The sequence below is a fragment of the Colossoma macropomum genome, unplaced genomic scaffold, assembly GCF_904425465.1.
Source record: "Colossoma macropomum unplaced genomic scaffold, Colossoma_macropomum, whole genome shotgun sequence".
NCBI lineage: Eukaryota > Metazoa > Chordata > Actinopteri > Characiformes > Serrasalmidae > Colossoma > Colossoma macropomum.
In genome coordinates this window covers 9735708-9752701 of record NW_023494799.1, presented here as the reverse complement: position 1 = coordinate 9752701, position 16994 = coordinate 9735708, and the positions used below count along the sequence as shown (strand labels likewise).

General features: G+C 38.0%; 1 protein-coding gene across 1 annotated transcript; it reads left to right on the top strand.

Annotated features, from left to right (window-relative positions):
- Positions 1 to 426: 426 nt before the first annotated feature.
- Positions 427 to 7670, top strand: LOC118819374 (mast cell protease 1A-like). Its single transcript, XM_036587129.1, has 5 exons — positions 427 to 491; positions 689 to 839; positions 4156 to 4300; positions 7112 to 7360; positions 7502 to 7670. Exons 1-5 carry the CDS (start codon positions 434 to 436, stop codon positions 7652 to 7654), a joined length of 756 nt encoding a protein of 251 aa, XP_036443022.1. The 5' UTR covers positions 427 to 433; the 3' UTR covers positions 7655 to 7670.
- The last annotated feature ends 9324 nt before the right edge of the window (positions 7671 to 16994 follow it).

Here is a 16994-nt window from a genome sequence, read left to right as displayed (position 1 = left end):
AGCACTGTATTAAAACCAGAAGTTCAATATATTTGGGACAATAGACTTGGAAAAGGATTTAGGAAGTAAATTTTTTCAGGAGGTCTGAGATGAAAAGGCTCTAGAATCAGCCCTGATATATTCTGTAATACTTGCTGACTGTTTTTGTAAATGATGTATTGAATGTTTTTTTTTGTTTGTGCTGCACCTACATTTCACTGCAGTGGTTAATGAAGTTTTATCTTATCTTATATTTATGTGAAAAACACTCACTTTGTTTTTCAAGTCAAGACTCTTAACCACATAACCATGAACCAGTTATCAGACACCACAGATTTCAATAAGACCACAACAAACCGTGAGAAAGAACGTTTGTGGTAAACTGACTCTTCCTACCTTTCTATTTAAACTCTTCTTCTTCTTCAAGGAGATCAAACTCTCTCCAAAGAGCATCATGACTCTCATCTCTCTGCTTCTGCTGGCTGCTCTGCTGCCATATCTGAGCCACTCTGGTAAGCGTCATTCAAAAATAAATACTTTCACTGAATTGTTCTTACATTTAAAGCTTGATTAAAGTTAGTGTTGTTATTCGGCTTTCAGAATTCTCACATGTACTTTTCAGATGCATGAATTATAAAATAAAATCAGTCTGTTTTAGGCAATTTACACTGAGTATGATTATAACTCCTCCACCTTCTTTCTCTCTCAGCCAGTGTTAATGTTGGTATAATAAATGGCACGGAGGCTAAACCTCACTCCAGACCCTACATGGTTTCTCTTCAGAAACATGGATCACACGTCTGTGGCGGCTTCCTTGTGTCTGAAGAATTCGTCATGACGGCTGCGCACTGCCGAGAGAAGTAAGCTTTTATTTATAGCATTTTCTTGATGTGGGTCTTAGGATGAAAATGACTACTTAAGTTAAAATGTACTCATTTCAATACTGTTAACTTTTTTCATGTCATTCATGTAGACGCTTCCAAAGCTGGTTGTCTGGACAAATATCAACTACTTCACAAACGCAAAGTCATTTTTGAGGAGAAATCTGAGTGAAACATTTGAAAAAACACTTTTTTTCTTTTTCAGTGGCTTAAGTTCCAGGTATTAACCAAATTAGTGTGTTAAGTATCAACTAAATTACACTGAAATGCCCCACAGGTTCTGTGTAATAACTGGGTAAGTGTGAGGTACAAACTTTTAAGTGCTGTGTAATTATTTTGGGTAAAAAGTTCTGTGTAATTAGCATGGTGTCAAAAGATTGTACACAAATAAATACAGTTATTTTTCATAGTATGTGCCTGTTTTTAACCTATAAATGAAACTGAATCTTGGCTGTAAAAATGCAGTGGTTCTTTCTCATCCTTATGGTTTAACTGGGTTGTTATATTTACAACTCCATTTCCAAAAAAGTTGGGACACTGTGCAGAATGTAAATAAAAATAGAATACAATGATAGTAGACATATCAAATGTTGAAACTGAGAAATGTTATTGTTATTTGAACAATATTTGCCAATTTTGAATTTGATGCCAACAACACATTCCAAAAAAGTTGGGACGGGGCATGTTTACCACTGTGTTTCATCACCTCTTCTTTTAACAACACTCTGTAAGTGTTTGGGAACTGAGGAGATCAACTGCTGTAGTTTTGAAAGTGAAATGTTTCCCTTATTTAATATAGGATTTCAGCTGCTCAACAGTTCAGGGTCTCCTTTGTTGTATTTTTCAATTCATAATGCTTAATATTGTTTTCAGTGGGTGACAGATCTGGACTGAAGGCAGGTCAGTTTAGCACTCAGACTCTTTTAATATGGAGCAATGCTGTTGTAATACATACAGAATGTGGTTTGACATTGTCTTGCTGGAAAAATCAAGGCCTTCCCTGAAAAAAACGTCATCTGAATGGCAGCATATGTTGCCAAAACATGTATATATTGTTCAGCATTAATGTTGCCTTCACAGATGTGCCTGTCACCCATGCCATGTGCACTAATGCACCCCTATACCATCATGAATACTGGCTTTTGAACTGTGCACTGATAACAAGCTGAGTGGTCTTTAGCCCGAAGGACACAGTGTCCATGATTTCCAAAAAGTATTTCAAATGTTGATTTGTTGGACCACAGGACACTTTTCCACTTCACCTCAGTCCATTTTAAATGAGCTCGGGCCCAGAGAAGGCGGTGGCGTTTCTGGACCCTGTTTCTATATGGTTTCTTTTTTCCGTTCTAGAGTTGCATTTGTGGATGCAGAGATAAACTGTTTCCATAGTTTATCTCTTCCATGTGTCCATGCAGTGATTTCCACTACAGAATCATGTCTGTTTTTAATGCAGTGCTGCCTGAGGGCCCAAAGATCATAGTCAGCAAATGCTTGTTTTTGGCCATGTCCCTTGCATACAGAGATTTCTCCAGATTCTCTGAATCTTTTAATTATATTGTGCACCGTAGATGATGAAAAGTTCTTTGCTATTTTACGTTGAGAAACATTATTCTTGGATTGTTGCACTATTTGCTTGTGCAGTCTTTCACAGAGTGGTGAACCCTTCATCATCTTTACTTCTGAAAGACTCAGCCTCTCTGGCATGATCTTTTATACCCAATCATGTAACTGATTTGTTGCCAATCATTTTTTCAATAATTTTTGCCATTTTTTTTAGCATTACACCACTTTACCAGCCTTTTATTGACCCCATCCCAACTTTTTTGGAACGTGTTGTTGGCACCAAATTCAAAATGGGCATATGTTTTTCCTCAGTTTCAACATTTGATATGTTTTCTTTGTACTATTTTCAATTAAATATAGGGTTTAAATGATTTGCACATCATTGCATTTTGTGTCCCAACTTTTTTGGAAACGGGGTTGTACTTCAGAAAACTATCTTTGAATTTTACATCATACTTTGAGGTGTTTCTCATTCACTTTCCAGCTTAAACATGTGACGTTGCAGTGAAATTTAGTGTATGTTTATGCTCACCACCTTGTTACTCCAGACAAGTCTTATTAAACGAATTATTTTATTATGTCTTTTATCAGCTTATTTACTTGAAACTGTCAGTCACTTCAGTGTAATTTAGTTAAACTGTCTTGGTACTTATCATGATTTTACCTGCTCCTAAGGGATAGGCGACAGCCGTTCGGAAGGGCAGGGCGATGGCCTCCGTCGCCCCCGGCCGATCGAAAGGGAGTCGGGTTCAGATCCCAGAACCCGGAGACGCCAGTGGGAGCCCCGGGAAGAGTTCTCTTTTCTTTGTGAAGGGCAGGGCGCCCTGGAATGGGATCACCCCCAGAATAGGGGCCCAAGCCCTGGAAAGCGCCGTGGTTCTTGCGGCGTCCGGTGAGCTCTCGCTGGCCCTTGAAAATCCGGGGGAGATGGTTTAAGTCTTGCGCCGGGCCGTACCCATTACCGTAATTACACAGCAGTTTGGAGATTATACCCCACTCAGTTATAACACAATACTCTGTGTCGTGTGCCAACAAAAGTCAGACGCTCACGGTTTGACAACACGACAGAGCTTTTACTAACACAATCAAAGTCCAGAATTGCAGTCAAAAAACAGGCGTGGTTCAGATCCAAAAAGCACAGTAGAATGATACCAGTAAGCACAACACGAGGCTAACAAACACTAAGGGACAGGCAAAAGACGTAGTTGCCAAAACAAGCAAAAAGGGGTCAAAAGCACGAATCAGAAAAGTCCAGGCAAACAATCCAAAGGGCAGAGCAAAAGGCAAAGTCGAAATAACAACTGTTTTTCACTGTTTTTGACAATAGTCAAAAAACAAGATACAAACAATAGAATAAATGCTCAGTAATTCACAATGGAAACAATACCTCGCAACTAGCTCTATCTAAAGCCTGGGCTTATAAACTAAACTATGAAGGTCATTTGACTAACACACAGGTGATACACATCAATACTCTGGTCATCTAGAGTGCTGATAGGAGCACGAGAGAAGGTTGGGAGTCTCGTGATTTCCCAGAGGATTCTGGGAGATGGAGTCCATGTTCCTCTGAGAGCTCGCTGGAAGCGTGACACTCTGGTTAAGACCTAGAATGTAGGGGAATGTAGAAGAAACCACAACCTTTTTGTATTAATATTTTGGAAAAAATATTGTGATATAACTTGCTACCAAGTGCAATAATTCAGAAAAACATCTAAAATATCCTTTTAAACAGTGAAGGGATACTTACAGCAGTGCTGGGTGCTCATGATCTGTCAAACAAGCAAGAAAAAGGTTCTGTCCGCATGGAAGTGGAGTCTTATTACCGCCATCCCAACTACAATGCAGACACTGTGGACAGTGATATCCTGCTTTTAAAGGTAAATAAATATTTACACTAATCTACAAAATAGAATGTACCCTCAAATCATACAGAATATATATATGGAATGTATTTGACAGTGTTAGGCCTGTCAAATACATGCTCCCCAATAACATATTAATGCTAAAATTGACAGTGTGACCTCAGATTCATCTGTCACATAAGCCTGTGAAGTTTCATAAGAATTGGATAAAGCATTCATGAGTTATTGCTATCTCAGTACATCTTGATCCAATCTAGAAGGGTTAATTAGCATATGGCAGCAATATTGGTTTCAAATATCAACATCAACAACAACAACATCACCAAACTAGGTGTTGAATGATAGCTGTAATTAACTGGCCTTTCTCAAGGAGAGGTTTCAAAAAGGTTAAATAAATACACTAACATACATAAAAGTACTACCTATTGGATTAATTGTATAGTTGTATTTATGTCACAGTTTTACTATAGAAAAATATTTCTAATTTCTGGAAGTTCGACAAACCTACAACCCGCACATGTAAATGTAACAAGCAAATGTAACTTTGTGTCGCATCTAATAAATCTAATTTAAATTATTTTCTTTGATCTGAAACAAAGTATGAGTCTTAAGTTGTATTCGCTAGTGTGAGGCTTTTCATAACCTGCTAATGCTCACACTGTAAAGAAGTGCTGTAAATTGTCAGTGAAAATAAAGCAGTGATCTACTGCATTCCTCAAATACAGAAGATTGCAGTATAAATGCTGCATTCTGGGAGAAACAGGTCGAACCTCTTGCCAAAGAAGGTAAAATGTTGGATTTTACAGTAATTTACTGTTTTTGCAAAGCACACTGGTAAAGTCAGCACTACTTTGTGTCTTTAGTCATGAGCCTGTCTCTGAATATTGTAGTATTGGGGTGGAGCTTCTTTGCCATTTTGTTAGTTTTTGTTCATTTGCTCTTATTTTGTTATCTACAGTTTACTTCATGCAAGTTTTTTCTTTTAATGTAATATGTTATTTCATATATTACACATAGCACATTATAATGTACTTTCATTATTTTCTGTCCATTTTATGTTCAAGCATAATGAAACTGGAGTGGTATGTCTATAAGGAAATTTTCTATCATCCTCTGAAATTTTAAACTAAATACTCATATTTTGAACAGTCACATAAAATCTCATTCTCCTTTTAACTACCTGTGAAATGAAAATACATAGTTTTTTCACTGTAGATAACTGTTTAAAAAAACAGCACTTTTTGAACTAGTCCTAGAATTTTTATCCAGTAACTACAAAATTACACTACAGTGCTTAAGGACACTGAAAGTCTTATGAAAGAAAATATTCAATTCAATCAATCAATCAATCAATCAATCAACCTTTATTCAAGAGCAAGGTGTGTAATAGTTTGCGAGGTCACAAAGAAACCCAGGGTAACTTCTAAGCAACTAAAGGCCTGTCTCACAGTGGTTAATGTTAATGTTCATGACTCCACAATCAGGAGAATACTGAATAACAATAGTATACATGGCAGGGTTGCAAGGAGATGGCCAATGCTCTCCAAAAAGAACATTGCTGCCCATCTGCAGTTTGCTAAAAATCACATGGACAAGCCAGAAGGCTATTGGAACAATGTTTTATAGACAGATGAGATCAAAATAGACATTTTTGGTTTACATAAGAAGAGCTATGTTTGGAGAAAGGAAAACACTGCATTCCAGCATAAAAACCTTATCTCATATGTGAAACATGGTGGTGGTAGTATCATGGTTTGGGCCTATTTTGCTGTGTCTGGGCCAGGATGGCTTGCCATTACTGATGGAACAATGAACTCTAAATTATACCAGCAAATTCTAAAGGAAAACAAGCTGAAACTCAAGAGAACATAGGTCATCCAGCAAGACAACAACACTAAGCACACAAGTCATTCTACCAAAGAATGGTTTAAGAATAAAGTTAATGTTTTGGAATAGCCAAGTCAAAGTCCTGATCTTAATTCTACAGAAATGTTGTGGAAGGACATGAAGCAAGCAGTTCATGGGAGAAAACCCACCAAAATAACAGAGTTTAAGCTGTTTTGTTTGGAGGAATGGGCTAAAATTCCACCAAGCCGATGTGCAGGACTAATCAACAGTTACTGGAAATGTTTAGTTGCCATTATTGCTGCACAAGGAGGTCACACCAGATACTGAAAGCAAAGGTTCAGATACTTTTGCCACTCACAGATATGTTAAATTGGATTATTTTTCTCAATAAATAAATGATTCAAGTCTAATATTTTTGTCTCATTTGTTTAATTCGGTTCTCTTTATCTATTATTAGGACTTGTGTGAAACTCTGATTAAGTTTTAGGTCATATTTATGCTTTCAAGCACCACTGTATATTATAAATAATGAGTGCCCTTTGATACACTTCTCTGTCCAGAGTAAATTTGCAATTAGTTATGACAGAAATTGCACTCCTTGTCAGGTATTGTGACTGATTTATTGTGAATTTGCCTGTAAATAAGGCCCAAACTGCATTAGACCTCATAAGTTCCATACACCTGATATGTGCTTGGACCCAAAATTGCTACTTGCAGCTGTTCAGCTTGGTTCACAAAAACAATACCATTTGAACAATAAATTAACCAATTAAGTAACATTTGGAGTACAATTATTAATATAACTTAAAAATGTATTTTACAATGTTGATGAAGCATCTAATAGAATCGAATGTTAGCTAACTGAAAATTAGGTCTGTAGGTCAGCTGGGTGTAATCTGGGTTGCAGTGGAGGAGTGGAGCTTCACATTACACTGTGCAGTCTTGTTTCTAATTAAGCAAATATCTATCTTGTCACAGCTACGTGGAAAAGCCAAACAGAGCCAAACTGTTAACTGGATGTCCATCCCTAAAACAAATGAGGACATCAAGGCCAACTCGGTCTGCAGTGTAGCTGGCTGGGGAAGAACAGGATCCTCTAAACCTACTAGCAAGCGTCTTATGGAGACCAAAATTACTATTGTGGCGGAAAAAGAATGTCAGAAACTCTGGAAGAACTTTCTGACCCCAAGGATGATATGTGCACTTCATCCTGGAGGGACTTGCAAGGTATGAGAAAATGCAGGATGACTAATATGGTCAGTCTGGATTATTCTGTTGACCCAACATTGAATAGTAAACTAAAGGAAATAAAGTAAATTCTGACAACTGTGAGGATAGTAATGTGTTTCATTTGTGTCTTGTTAACAGGGAGACTCTGGAGGTCCTTTGGTGTGTGGGAATACTGCAGTGGGCATTGTTTCCTTCGGTCAGGACAAGTGTGATGCACCCACGAAGCCAGAGGTTTTTGCCAAAATATCTGCATTTCTGCCCTGGATCAAGTCCATTATTGGGAAAGTTTAATCTGCATTTGACAAAAAACAAGACATTCACCACAAATTCATCTCAATAAAAGCATTTCTCAAGCATATTCTTTGATGAAAATATGTATATGAGAAATCCTGTGGAGAGTCATCCTCACAATTCTGTATGATAAAGTGTAACAAATGAAGTCAAACACCAAGGAAGAAAAAAAATAGATTTAATGGTGATTTTGCAAGGCTACACAATTTGCCTCTAAACCCACCTCATATTCCTCTAGTCTGCACCCTTTTAAAGTCTGAAGGACAATGGATAACAAAAGCAAAGCTGGCAAAACAGTATTGTTAGTTGTAATTTATTTTTTTAATTATTATTTATACTTTTTAGCCATGTGAACTTACATTACATACATGGGATTACAGTAGTCTTGTTTTCTGTAAGACAGTGTTGACGATCACACCATTGACCCCTACTTTGACCTTTTTCTTCTAGAGGTGTTGGGTTAGTTTAGAAATTGTTTAGAGTTTGTTTCCACCCTAATCAGTCTTTGCTCCCATCCACATGTAGCCTAAAATTTCTCATGACTCTCCAGATATTATCATACTGAGATTGCATTGGGCCCCACTAGAGTGGTTTAATGAAGACTTGGAGATGCACACATTGGAGATTCAGAAGGAGCAACATAATGAAGAATTCCTGAGTCAGTGCAAACAGGACACAATGCTCAGATGTAAATCCAAAGCAAACATGTGTTAAGGTAAAGTCTAAGACTGGCCAAGATAGCATGCAGATATGGGCCACTTTTGGCAAAGATATGGCACTGCTGGCCCATGGTCAGCACTGGCAAACTGCATGTGAGCCAAAATTGGTCCACATTAAAAAAGCTTATTTGGTCCACATGTGCCAAAACAGATCTGGACACTTCTGGCAGAAATATGGCAGCACTGTCTAGCACTGAAACTGGCAAACTGCATGTGAGCCAAAAAGGCCAGCATATTAAAAATGCTCACATGGCCCACATGTCTCAAAGCAGATCTGGGCCACTTCTGGCAAAGATTGCCAGTGCTGACATGAGCTACATGACAATGTGGGCTTGTAATCAGGAGTACCAGAGTGGTGCAGTAGGCTAAGCATTTTCAGCTAGAAACTAAAGAGGATGAAGCACATGCTACCCTCCACTACCTGGATCTGGTGTGACAGTCGAAGTCCCACCCAACAGGGCTGTTGTTATAATTGCCTGGTTTTGTACTAATGGTTTTGAGTGGTGTGTCAGTTCTGGCAGTAATGGTTTAAAAGTAGCTGAGATGTGGCCCTCTAAAGGCAAGGTTCTGGCAACTGCATCTGGCCCTCCTGTGCCATCATTCCATGCAGTGGCCATATAAATACGCTATCTGAGGGGAAAGCACAAAAACAGAAAAGCAGAAAATGAACAAATGATGAGAGAGAGAGAGAGAGAGAGAGAGAGAGAGACTACTCAAATTAACTGAGAAGGTTTGCAGGTGTGTGGATCTACTCAGTGTTGGGCAAGAGAGACCTCTAGAGGTGAGAAGTGGAATCCCCAGGCACAGATATGACAAAGAGATAGTAGTACCTGAATATACAGACCAGATTCATGCCAGTCTTGCCAGTTGTCAAATAAGATTTACTGTGCATTGTTTACTCTAATAGTTATAGTTCAGGTTACAGCTTAACCTGCATCTGCATGACTTCTTTTGCACAGATGGTGGAGGTCATTTAAAATGTAATAAAACTGTGTTTTTAAAAAGGAGAACTTTTATCACACAGCACATGTCTGTACAAAGACATTCAGCTAATAAATGATAAATTCTATTCTTTCGGTGAAGTACCTTTATTAGTAGAAAGAATAAAATTTAGGTGTCCCTGCTCAAATGACATGTTCTATTGTTTTGTGAAAATAAGTGAAAACATCCTTACTGTTTATTTGCTGAATTGACAAAAAAGAGTACCACAACACTCTGCATTTTATGTACCTATGGCCACACTGACATTGTAAGCTCTATATGAATACCAAATAAAACATATTATGAAAAAAATGTCCTGTGCTAAAGTAATGACACATTTTATATGTTAGATTTTATCCCACAATATATCAGTGAAAAAATAAAAAACTTCATTCATTTCACTTAGAAAATCATGAAAACATTAATGATAACATTAGTCATTTGACCAGGAGTGTTCCCACTTTAGTATACGCCTGTGTGTGTGTATATATACTTACACAGATGGGCACATACAGCAACAACCAATAATAAAAATAACAATAATAATAATAATAATAATAATAAAAATAATACATTAAAACCCTTACATGGTCAGGGCCCACCAGCAGGCCTAAAGATTTATTACACACTTCAAGAATCTGAGAATAGCTCAGCCAGTTTGCACTGAAGCCCCTGTAGTTACTGAATAATAAGCCTTAGTCTGTAATAAGCCTGGGAATTAAAGAGGTTAACCATTATTTATATTATATTATATTGCCCAAGCAATATAATTATGTTATGCCATATCCAAGAGGCACTGCAACATCAGGAATGGGTAGTGAAGCTAGTTACTACCCACCTCCAAGAACACATAAAATGGCAGCAGATGGTTCTCAACAATTTATCATCTAATGAGGCATCCAGTGTTTTTGACACTGACATTTGGCAAAAGGAGGCTGTTTTAGTGTTATTGTTTGCATGTAATTTAAAGTTTAGATGACAGACTAGTGCAGCAGTTAGTCATTGACACAGAACACAACAGCTGCCCAAAGCCTCAGCTTACTCAAGCTGAGACCATAGGAGTGACCACGGACACTGTTCTCATAGCAATTGTGAGAATTGTGGCAGAACAAAAACACTTGACCTCAAACTCCATGAAACATGCATTCATGTTGTTCTTATCTTAAAGTATCAGTCTGAGAAAATTAAAGGCTTTTGAAATATACTTTTCTTAACTTATTTAAAAATATTTCAATTACACATTTAAAAAAGCCATTGTGGGATCAAAGCGAAGTCATGCACATCTGTAAACGCACCCTCTTGAGTTAGGCCCAAACCTGTTCATCACAAATACGTTGACATCAGCTGTTAAAAGCTTCACTGTCATACACAGATGTACTTTTACCACTTACATTTACCTATACCAATGTATAAGTGGCCACAAGAATGTCCAACTATTGACTGCTAGAAGTGGCTGAGGCAACCAGCAATTTGCAAAAATGAAACGACTGCTGACATTCTCTTGTTTAATGTGTGCTGCAGAGCGCTCTTGACTAAAAACGAAAACCAACTAGACCAATTTTTTAGCCTACCCTCTCTGACCCTCGGCCTCTTTTACAGACTGCTGCCTCTTAATTTGAGCAACAGAAAGTTCGGAGAGCAGATATGAATATTATGTACCCCTTTATTAGTTAACTACTCACACAAAACAACATCATAGTTCGGATACCAAAATGTACTGCCTCTGATATAATCTGTCAAATTTGCTGACTTTATTTATAAGTGTTGTTTTAAATGTACTGCTGTGCCACCCACCTGTCCCAGCACTGTGTAATTAAGCATTATCCAGTGGTGTAACTCCGGGGGGGCAGGCGGGTTAGTTACACAGGGGCCTGCGTCGCAAGGTGGTCTGCACTGACCAGTTCCCAAAAGTTTTTTATTCATTGGGCCCCTTAAGGCTCAGAGTGCCCATCACGAGTATCAGGAGATTTTCTAGTAGCCAGTAGATTTCTCTGAAGATGAAGTAAACTAGAACACAGCAGAGCCACATCCATTAAGATATGTGAAAAAAACTCCCCCTACCCCTCTACCCCCTAATCTCTCACTCGACTGGACTTCTTAAATCACAATCAGTGTATGTGAATAAACAGTATTAGACCAGATACATGTAGTAACAACTTAGTTAACTAGCCTACAGCATTGTGGTTTGTTTTCACAATTTCACAGAATGAATAAGAGATGGAGAGATCTGAGGTCAGTTGAGAACTGGTCACTGCTCACTGTGTACTGTCATCACAGTTTCCACACTGAATCACATAAAATCCTTCCGTAATGTCCGAGGACCTCGGTGTCCTCATGTTAGTTACGAACATGACAAGCACTGAGAACAAAATGAAGATGGTGGATAGCAATGGTTACTAAGCAGAGATTGAAGGGCTGAGGAAAAAAGGTGGAACTTGGCAGATTTTGACTGGCCATAATACAGTGACAGTGCTCACAGAAAACAAATCAAATTTCATTATCTTAAAAAATGCAACAAAATAAATACTCCCATTTGTCTGGGTAGATCTGTGATACTTATGACTACAAAACTGAGGAGGCTACTGCATTCAGATTTGTGCTGTTTCTACACTGAATTTCATGAATGGAGATGAAAAAACTCTTCTGAAGCTACTGAGGTCCAGACCTTACAGCTAGTCACAGTCATGCATGTCCAGAATGGAGCATTATTTGGACTGTGTAATTGACTGAGCTGATTATAGTACTGTCATGGATGGGTATCACATAGAGTTTAAAAGTATGAAACTACTTCTTATTGTAAACAAAAAGTATTTTAAGTTAATTACTAAGGTGAAACAGTCACAGGCCGCTGAGAAAAGTATATGTAAAATTATGAAGGCCTATAGGATCGTAGATATGCCACTGATCTCATCTGATCGTAAACTTATATGAAATTCATTTAGCAGTTTGTTTGTCTCGAGTCTTTTAACCACGTAACCACGTACTGACGCCCAGAAGAATATAGCAATCCCTTCAAAGACCACAGCAAACTATGAGAAACAATGTATGTGGTGAGAGGACTCTTCACATTTCTCTATTTTTCTTCTTCAAGGAGAACGTTCTCACTCTACAGCACCATGACTCTTATCTCTCTGCTTCTGCTGGCTGCTCTGCTGCCGTACCTGAGTCACTCTGATGAGTATCATCTAAACATAGCTTCTTCCAATTAATTGTTCGACATTAACTTTGATGTCAGTTATTGTTATTTTTTGGCCTTCACACTTCTTGATTGACAACACACAGACGGTAGGGCACAGAAAGTGGAAAGACACGCCCAATATTCAAATATATGATGTGAGTTTTAGTCAAGACAGTTGCATTTACCAAACATTTATCAAGTAAAGCTGAGGGTCTACACTAAATTTCCATAAGTTGATTCAACTCCCAGATCTCCTTTGTAAATTCATGATTTCATGTCTGAAATCAATAAAGTTACGAGAAAAGGGCAAGAAGTCCAAATCATTTAAATGTAAACGTTTATGCGAGTCTATCACAGAAATTTACTGATACAGAACACTTTAACAGCTCAACCACTGAATCAACTGATATTTTATCTAAAAGCATTAGAACATATTTCACTTATGCTGAGGTGACCAGCTACTCCTGATAGGCCTCAGGACTGTATCATGTGCTTGACAACTATTACTTTTAACCTGGGTAATTCTGAATAAGCTAAAACTAGGAGTGATACATGGAGTAAACAGTCTGTCATTCATTTTAGAAGAGGGAAAAATAATCCAGCCACACTAAAGTTTCAACAATCTTTAAAAACAACCCCTTATTGGCTTTTTTGTATTTGTATGTAATGAGGAGAATCAGGAGATGCTGCTTATACTGTTAATGTTTTGTAACACCAGGTCTTATTTGTGGACATGATAATGGATGAACAGAGCATATTTCCACTGTGATCGTAAGTGCATTAACACCTCCGTGTTGTCCACTCACACAGCTTACATGATCATACACTTGGCAAAAAGGTGTAGGTGCTCTTCTTACAAATGCTGCTATAGCTTCAGCATTTCTGCATGCAAGAAATGTCATTGTGTCATCCATCTGTACTGCTATGTTTATCTCACCATCAATCTGACTTTGCATCACTTCTGCACTGCTAGCTGTGATGTGGTTTTGTCACATGCTACACATACTCGAATGAGTGTGACATTTATCAGATTAATCAAAAAGCTTAACTGATCGAAATACAAGAAGGCTGAGTTTCAAACTGGACATTTTTAGAACAAGTATGCTGCTGTGTCACTCTGGATTAGGCTTCTAAATCCAGACATCCACCTATTAGTCAAAGGTTGTTTAGGGAACCACTTGGTGGGGCTTGTTTGAATGGTCTGCTTCATATTAGCATTTCAGCGAGCTTCAGGACAGGACTCTGCCTTGTCAATTATAAATTATGCAACTACTTGGTTCTGAACATAGACAGTAGCCGTTCTAATGGCAAACTCTTCTCTTACAAACTGTGCCCAACATGATTTTCTTATAGTTCTGTTCAGTGCAGCAAAACTGTTTGGGTGGGATGGTCTTAGATCACATGTAGACAGCCTGCTATTATGCTGTCGAATCTCCCAATACCAGCTTGTAATTCATAAATTCAATGACTGTGCTGTCCGTGATGCAGTAAAGCAGCCTCATGCTTTTACACTCCCTCCACCATGCTTCACAGTTTGGAGGAAGCTTTGATGTTGGTATAGAGGGCTTTGTGTTTTCTCCAACAACTCACTCATTTAATACATTTGGGCTGACTAGAAATGCGGGACCTGCCTCTAGTGTGAAGCCATGACAGAATAGTAAAGGATGTTACCGCATGGAATTTCATAATTTTTGGCACTTTATCAGAATCAGGCTTTATTGATCAAATATGTTTGCACATACAAAGAAAAGAAACTTGTGGAGCAGACATGGAGTTCAAGCTAGCTCAGGCATCATTAAAGCTAAAGGGGAAATTCTGAAATTCATGTTTAAATCATGTTTAACTCTAATTTTCAGTCAAATTATTCTATGCTGGAAATATAATTTGTAAAGAAAAATAAACTGTATTTTTGTACCTCACTATAAATGCCTGACCTTTTATGATATATGTGCGTATAAGGGTATGTATAAGATTTTCATATGGGATGGCACAGTGGGTAATGCAGTCACCCTTCGTACAGATAAGTGGACAATATAACAAGCAGGTTCAATGCAAATTCAGCATCAGAGATAAAAAAAAATCCAGTGGTTTTGCACATCAATCACCATTTTTTTTCCAGAGAAGTTATTAAGCTATGTGAGTGCTTTATTAACCAAACCAAACTCGGTTAAAAAAGGAGGCTAAGATGCTACTTAAGCTTGTTTATTTTATTGTCAGACACTCCATTGGCAAGTAATTTACCAACTGCTGTTGCCATCAAAAATATTTTGGTATAAGAAAAAAGATGAAATGAAAATTTAGTTTGTAGATTCTTAAAGGAGGGGTTGGGTAAGATCAAAGACGTGCTTGGCGTCTTAAAGGCCAGCGTGCACCGGACACACTGCGTAGCACCGTGTTGACGCAGCAGAGCACTGTGATAGAATGTTGGCAGGGAGAGATGATAAACCTTCAAGTTAATTTTAACACTCTACTCGTATAAACTGACTGAAATAAAACTTTCAACATCTCTTATTACCAGGGATGGGAGAGTAGCTAAGTAGCGCTCTACGTCTTGTAGCTAACTACTGAATTTTATTGTACAGTTATTGTTTATTTATTGAACTGAAAAAAAATGTGGCCTGTGCAAAAGTTATTTATACTGTATGTTTTTTCCAACTTGTTAAACTCAGCAAATAAATAGAAACTGCACTAAACTTTGCAGGAAGCCTTATGTTTGTTCTCTGTAAAGGATGTTTGTACTTACTTTCACTAAGAAAATCAACAAACATGTAATTTGACTGAGTGTTCAAACTTTTGTGAGCGATAATATGCGTTCACGTGTGTGTAAGTGTGTGTGTGTGTGTGTGTGTGTGAGAGAGAGAGAGAGAGAGAGAGAGAGAGATTATACAAACAACAAATGCAGTCTATGTTATCAGTGTTTATGGTTCTAATTTGGCATACTTTTTGCTCTATTCTAGCATTTTTCGCCTTCATTCAGCAGCCTGGTCAACAACAGCAGGCCTTCAGCTGGAAAACTATCTTCAGCACAGATAACGATCTGTAAATGTTGCTAAAATATTGCAAGATGGAGGTGATTATGATGACAGCTTTAAACACAAGATTGTGTTTGATAACAAGTTGTTCTAGTGCTTCCTTTTTTGGATGTATCTGAACCGGTTGTTATCAAACACAAGATTGCATTTGATACCAGCCTGTTTAGGGATTCCTTTTTTGGATGCATCTGAACCGGTTGGTATCAAACACAAGATCACGTTTGATACCACACCTAACCGGCATTTCAGGTGAGATTTTCACATTTGTGCGCTGGTTTTTTTGTTGAGGCTGTTGGGTGTTTGCTGTCTGGTCGCACTGTAAAGAATCATGTGTGTGTATATGCCATGCTGTGTTGATGTTTGGAGTATTTCTCCATTCTAAATTGGGGTTTATTGCGTTGTAGATGCCGCAATAAAAAGGGGGGAGTATAATAGGGAAAAAGAAAGTTGATGTAAAAGTGTAGAATAGCCTAATTAGTAACGATAAGGAGAGCTAAATAACACCATGCGAGATTAATGAAGGTTGGGCCCTTATCCTCTTAACGGTAAGACATGTGTATATTAGTCACTGCGTGAAAGTTGGCTTAGAGAAATAGTCAGATTAGGTTAAAAAAAGTGAAAAGTAACAGCCCAGTGCCCTGGGGGAAATTAAAGGGGGAAATTAGATTAATGGGGAAAAAGAGAAGTTAAAGAAAATAGAGAAGAGAAGAGTTAAAGAGAAATTAGAGAAGGTAAAGAGAATAGAGATTATATGAGTTAAAAGAGAAAAGGAGCCACAAATTTGGACCAAAGCCCTCTGGGAGGCGGTTTTAGACGGGCCTAAAATCCAGGAAAATCACTAGGTGAATTTCGGGTCAGTTCAAAGGAACTGGAGGTGTGGATGGAAAATTCAATTGTAAAGTTCCCACTCAAACACTAGTTGACGAACAGTGTCTGAAGCAGCTTTTTATTGAATATTCACACCTGATAAAGGTAGCATAAATTTAGAAGTAAAAGAGAAAAAGGAGCGGCAGGAAAAAGCATGCTATAGGATAAGTATGAATGAGTCGACTTTCAGATTGAGTGTTGTTTTTTGTTTTCTGTGTTTTGGAGCTTGCTCTGTGTTCTTGTGTGAGGGGGACTTGCCCCCCCTTACTGTGTGTGTGTGCGGACCTGGGTTCTGTGTGTGTGTGTGTTGCTTGTCTTGGCTGTGTTCCAGCTGTGTGAATGTTTAAATGATAAGGTGTAAAAGTATATGAACCTCTACAAGAGGACGTTTCTTTGATTTTGTTAAAATCCATGAGCCGGTCTTGGGGGACATTTTTGGATCTGATAACATTTATGAGCCTCAGAAAAAGAGGACTTTTATAAATTTATATAAACCACTCATGAGCCCTTTCAAGGGACTTTGAAGCTTTATGAGCCCCCAAGAAGGACGTTTATGATTTTGG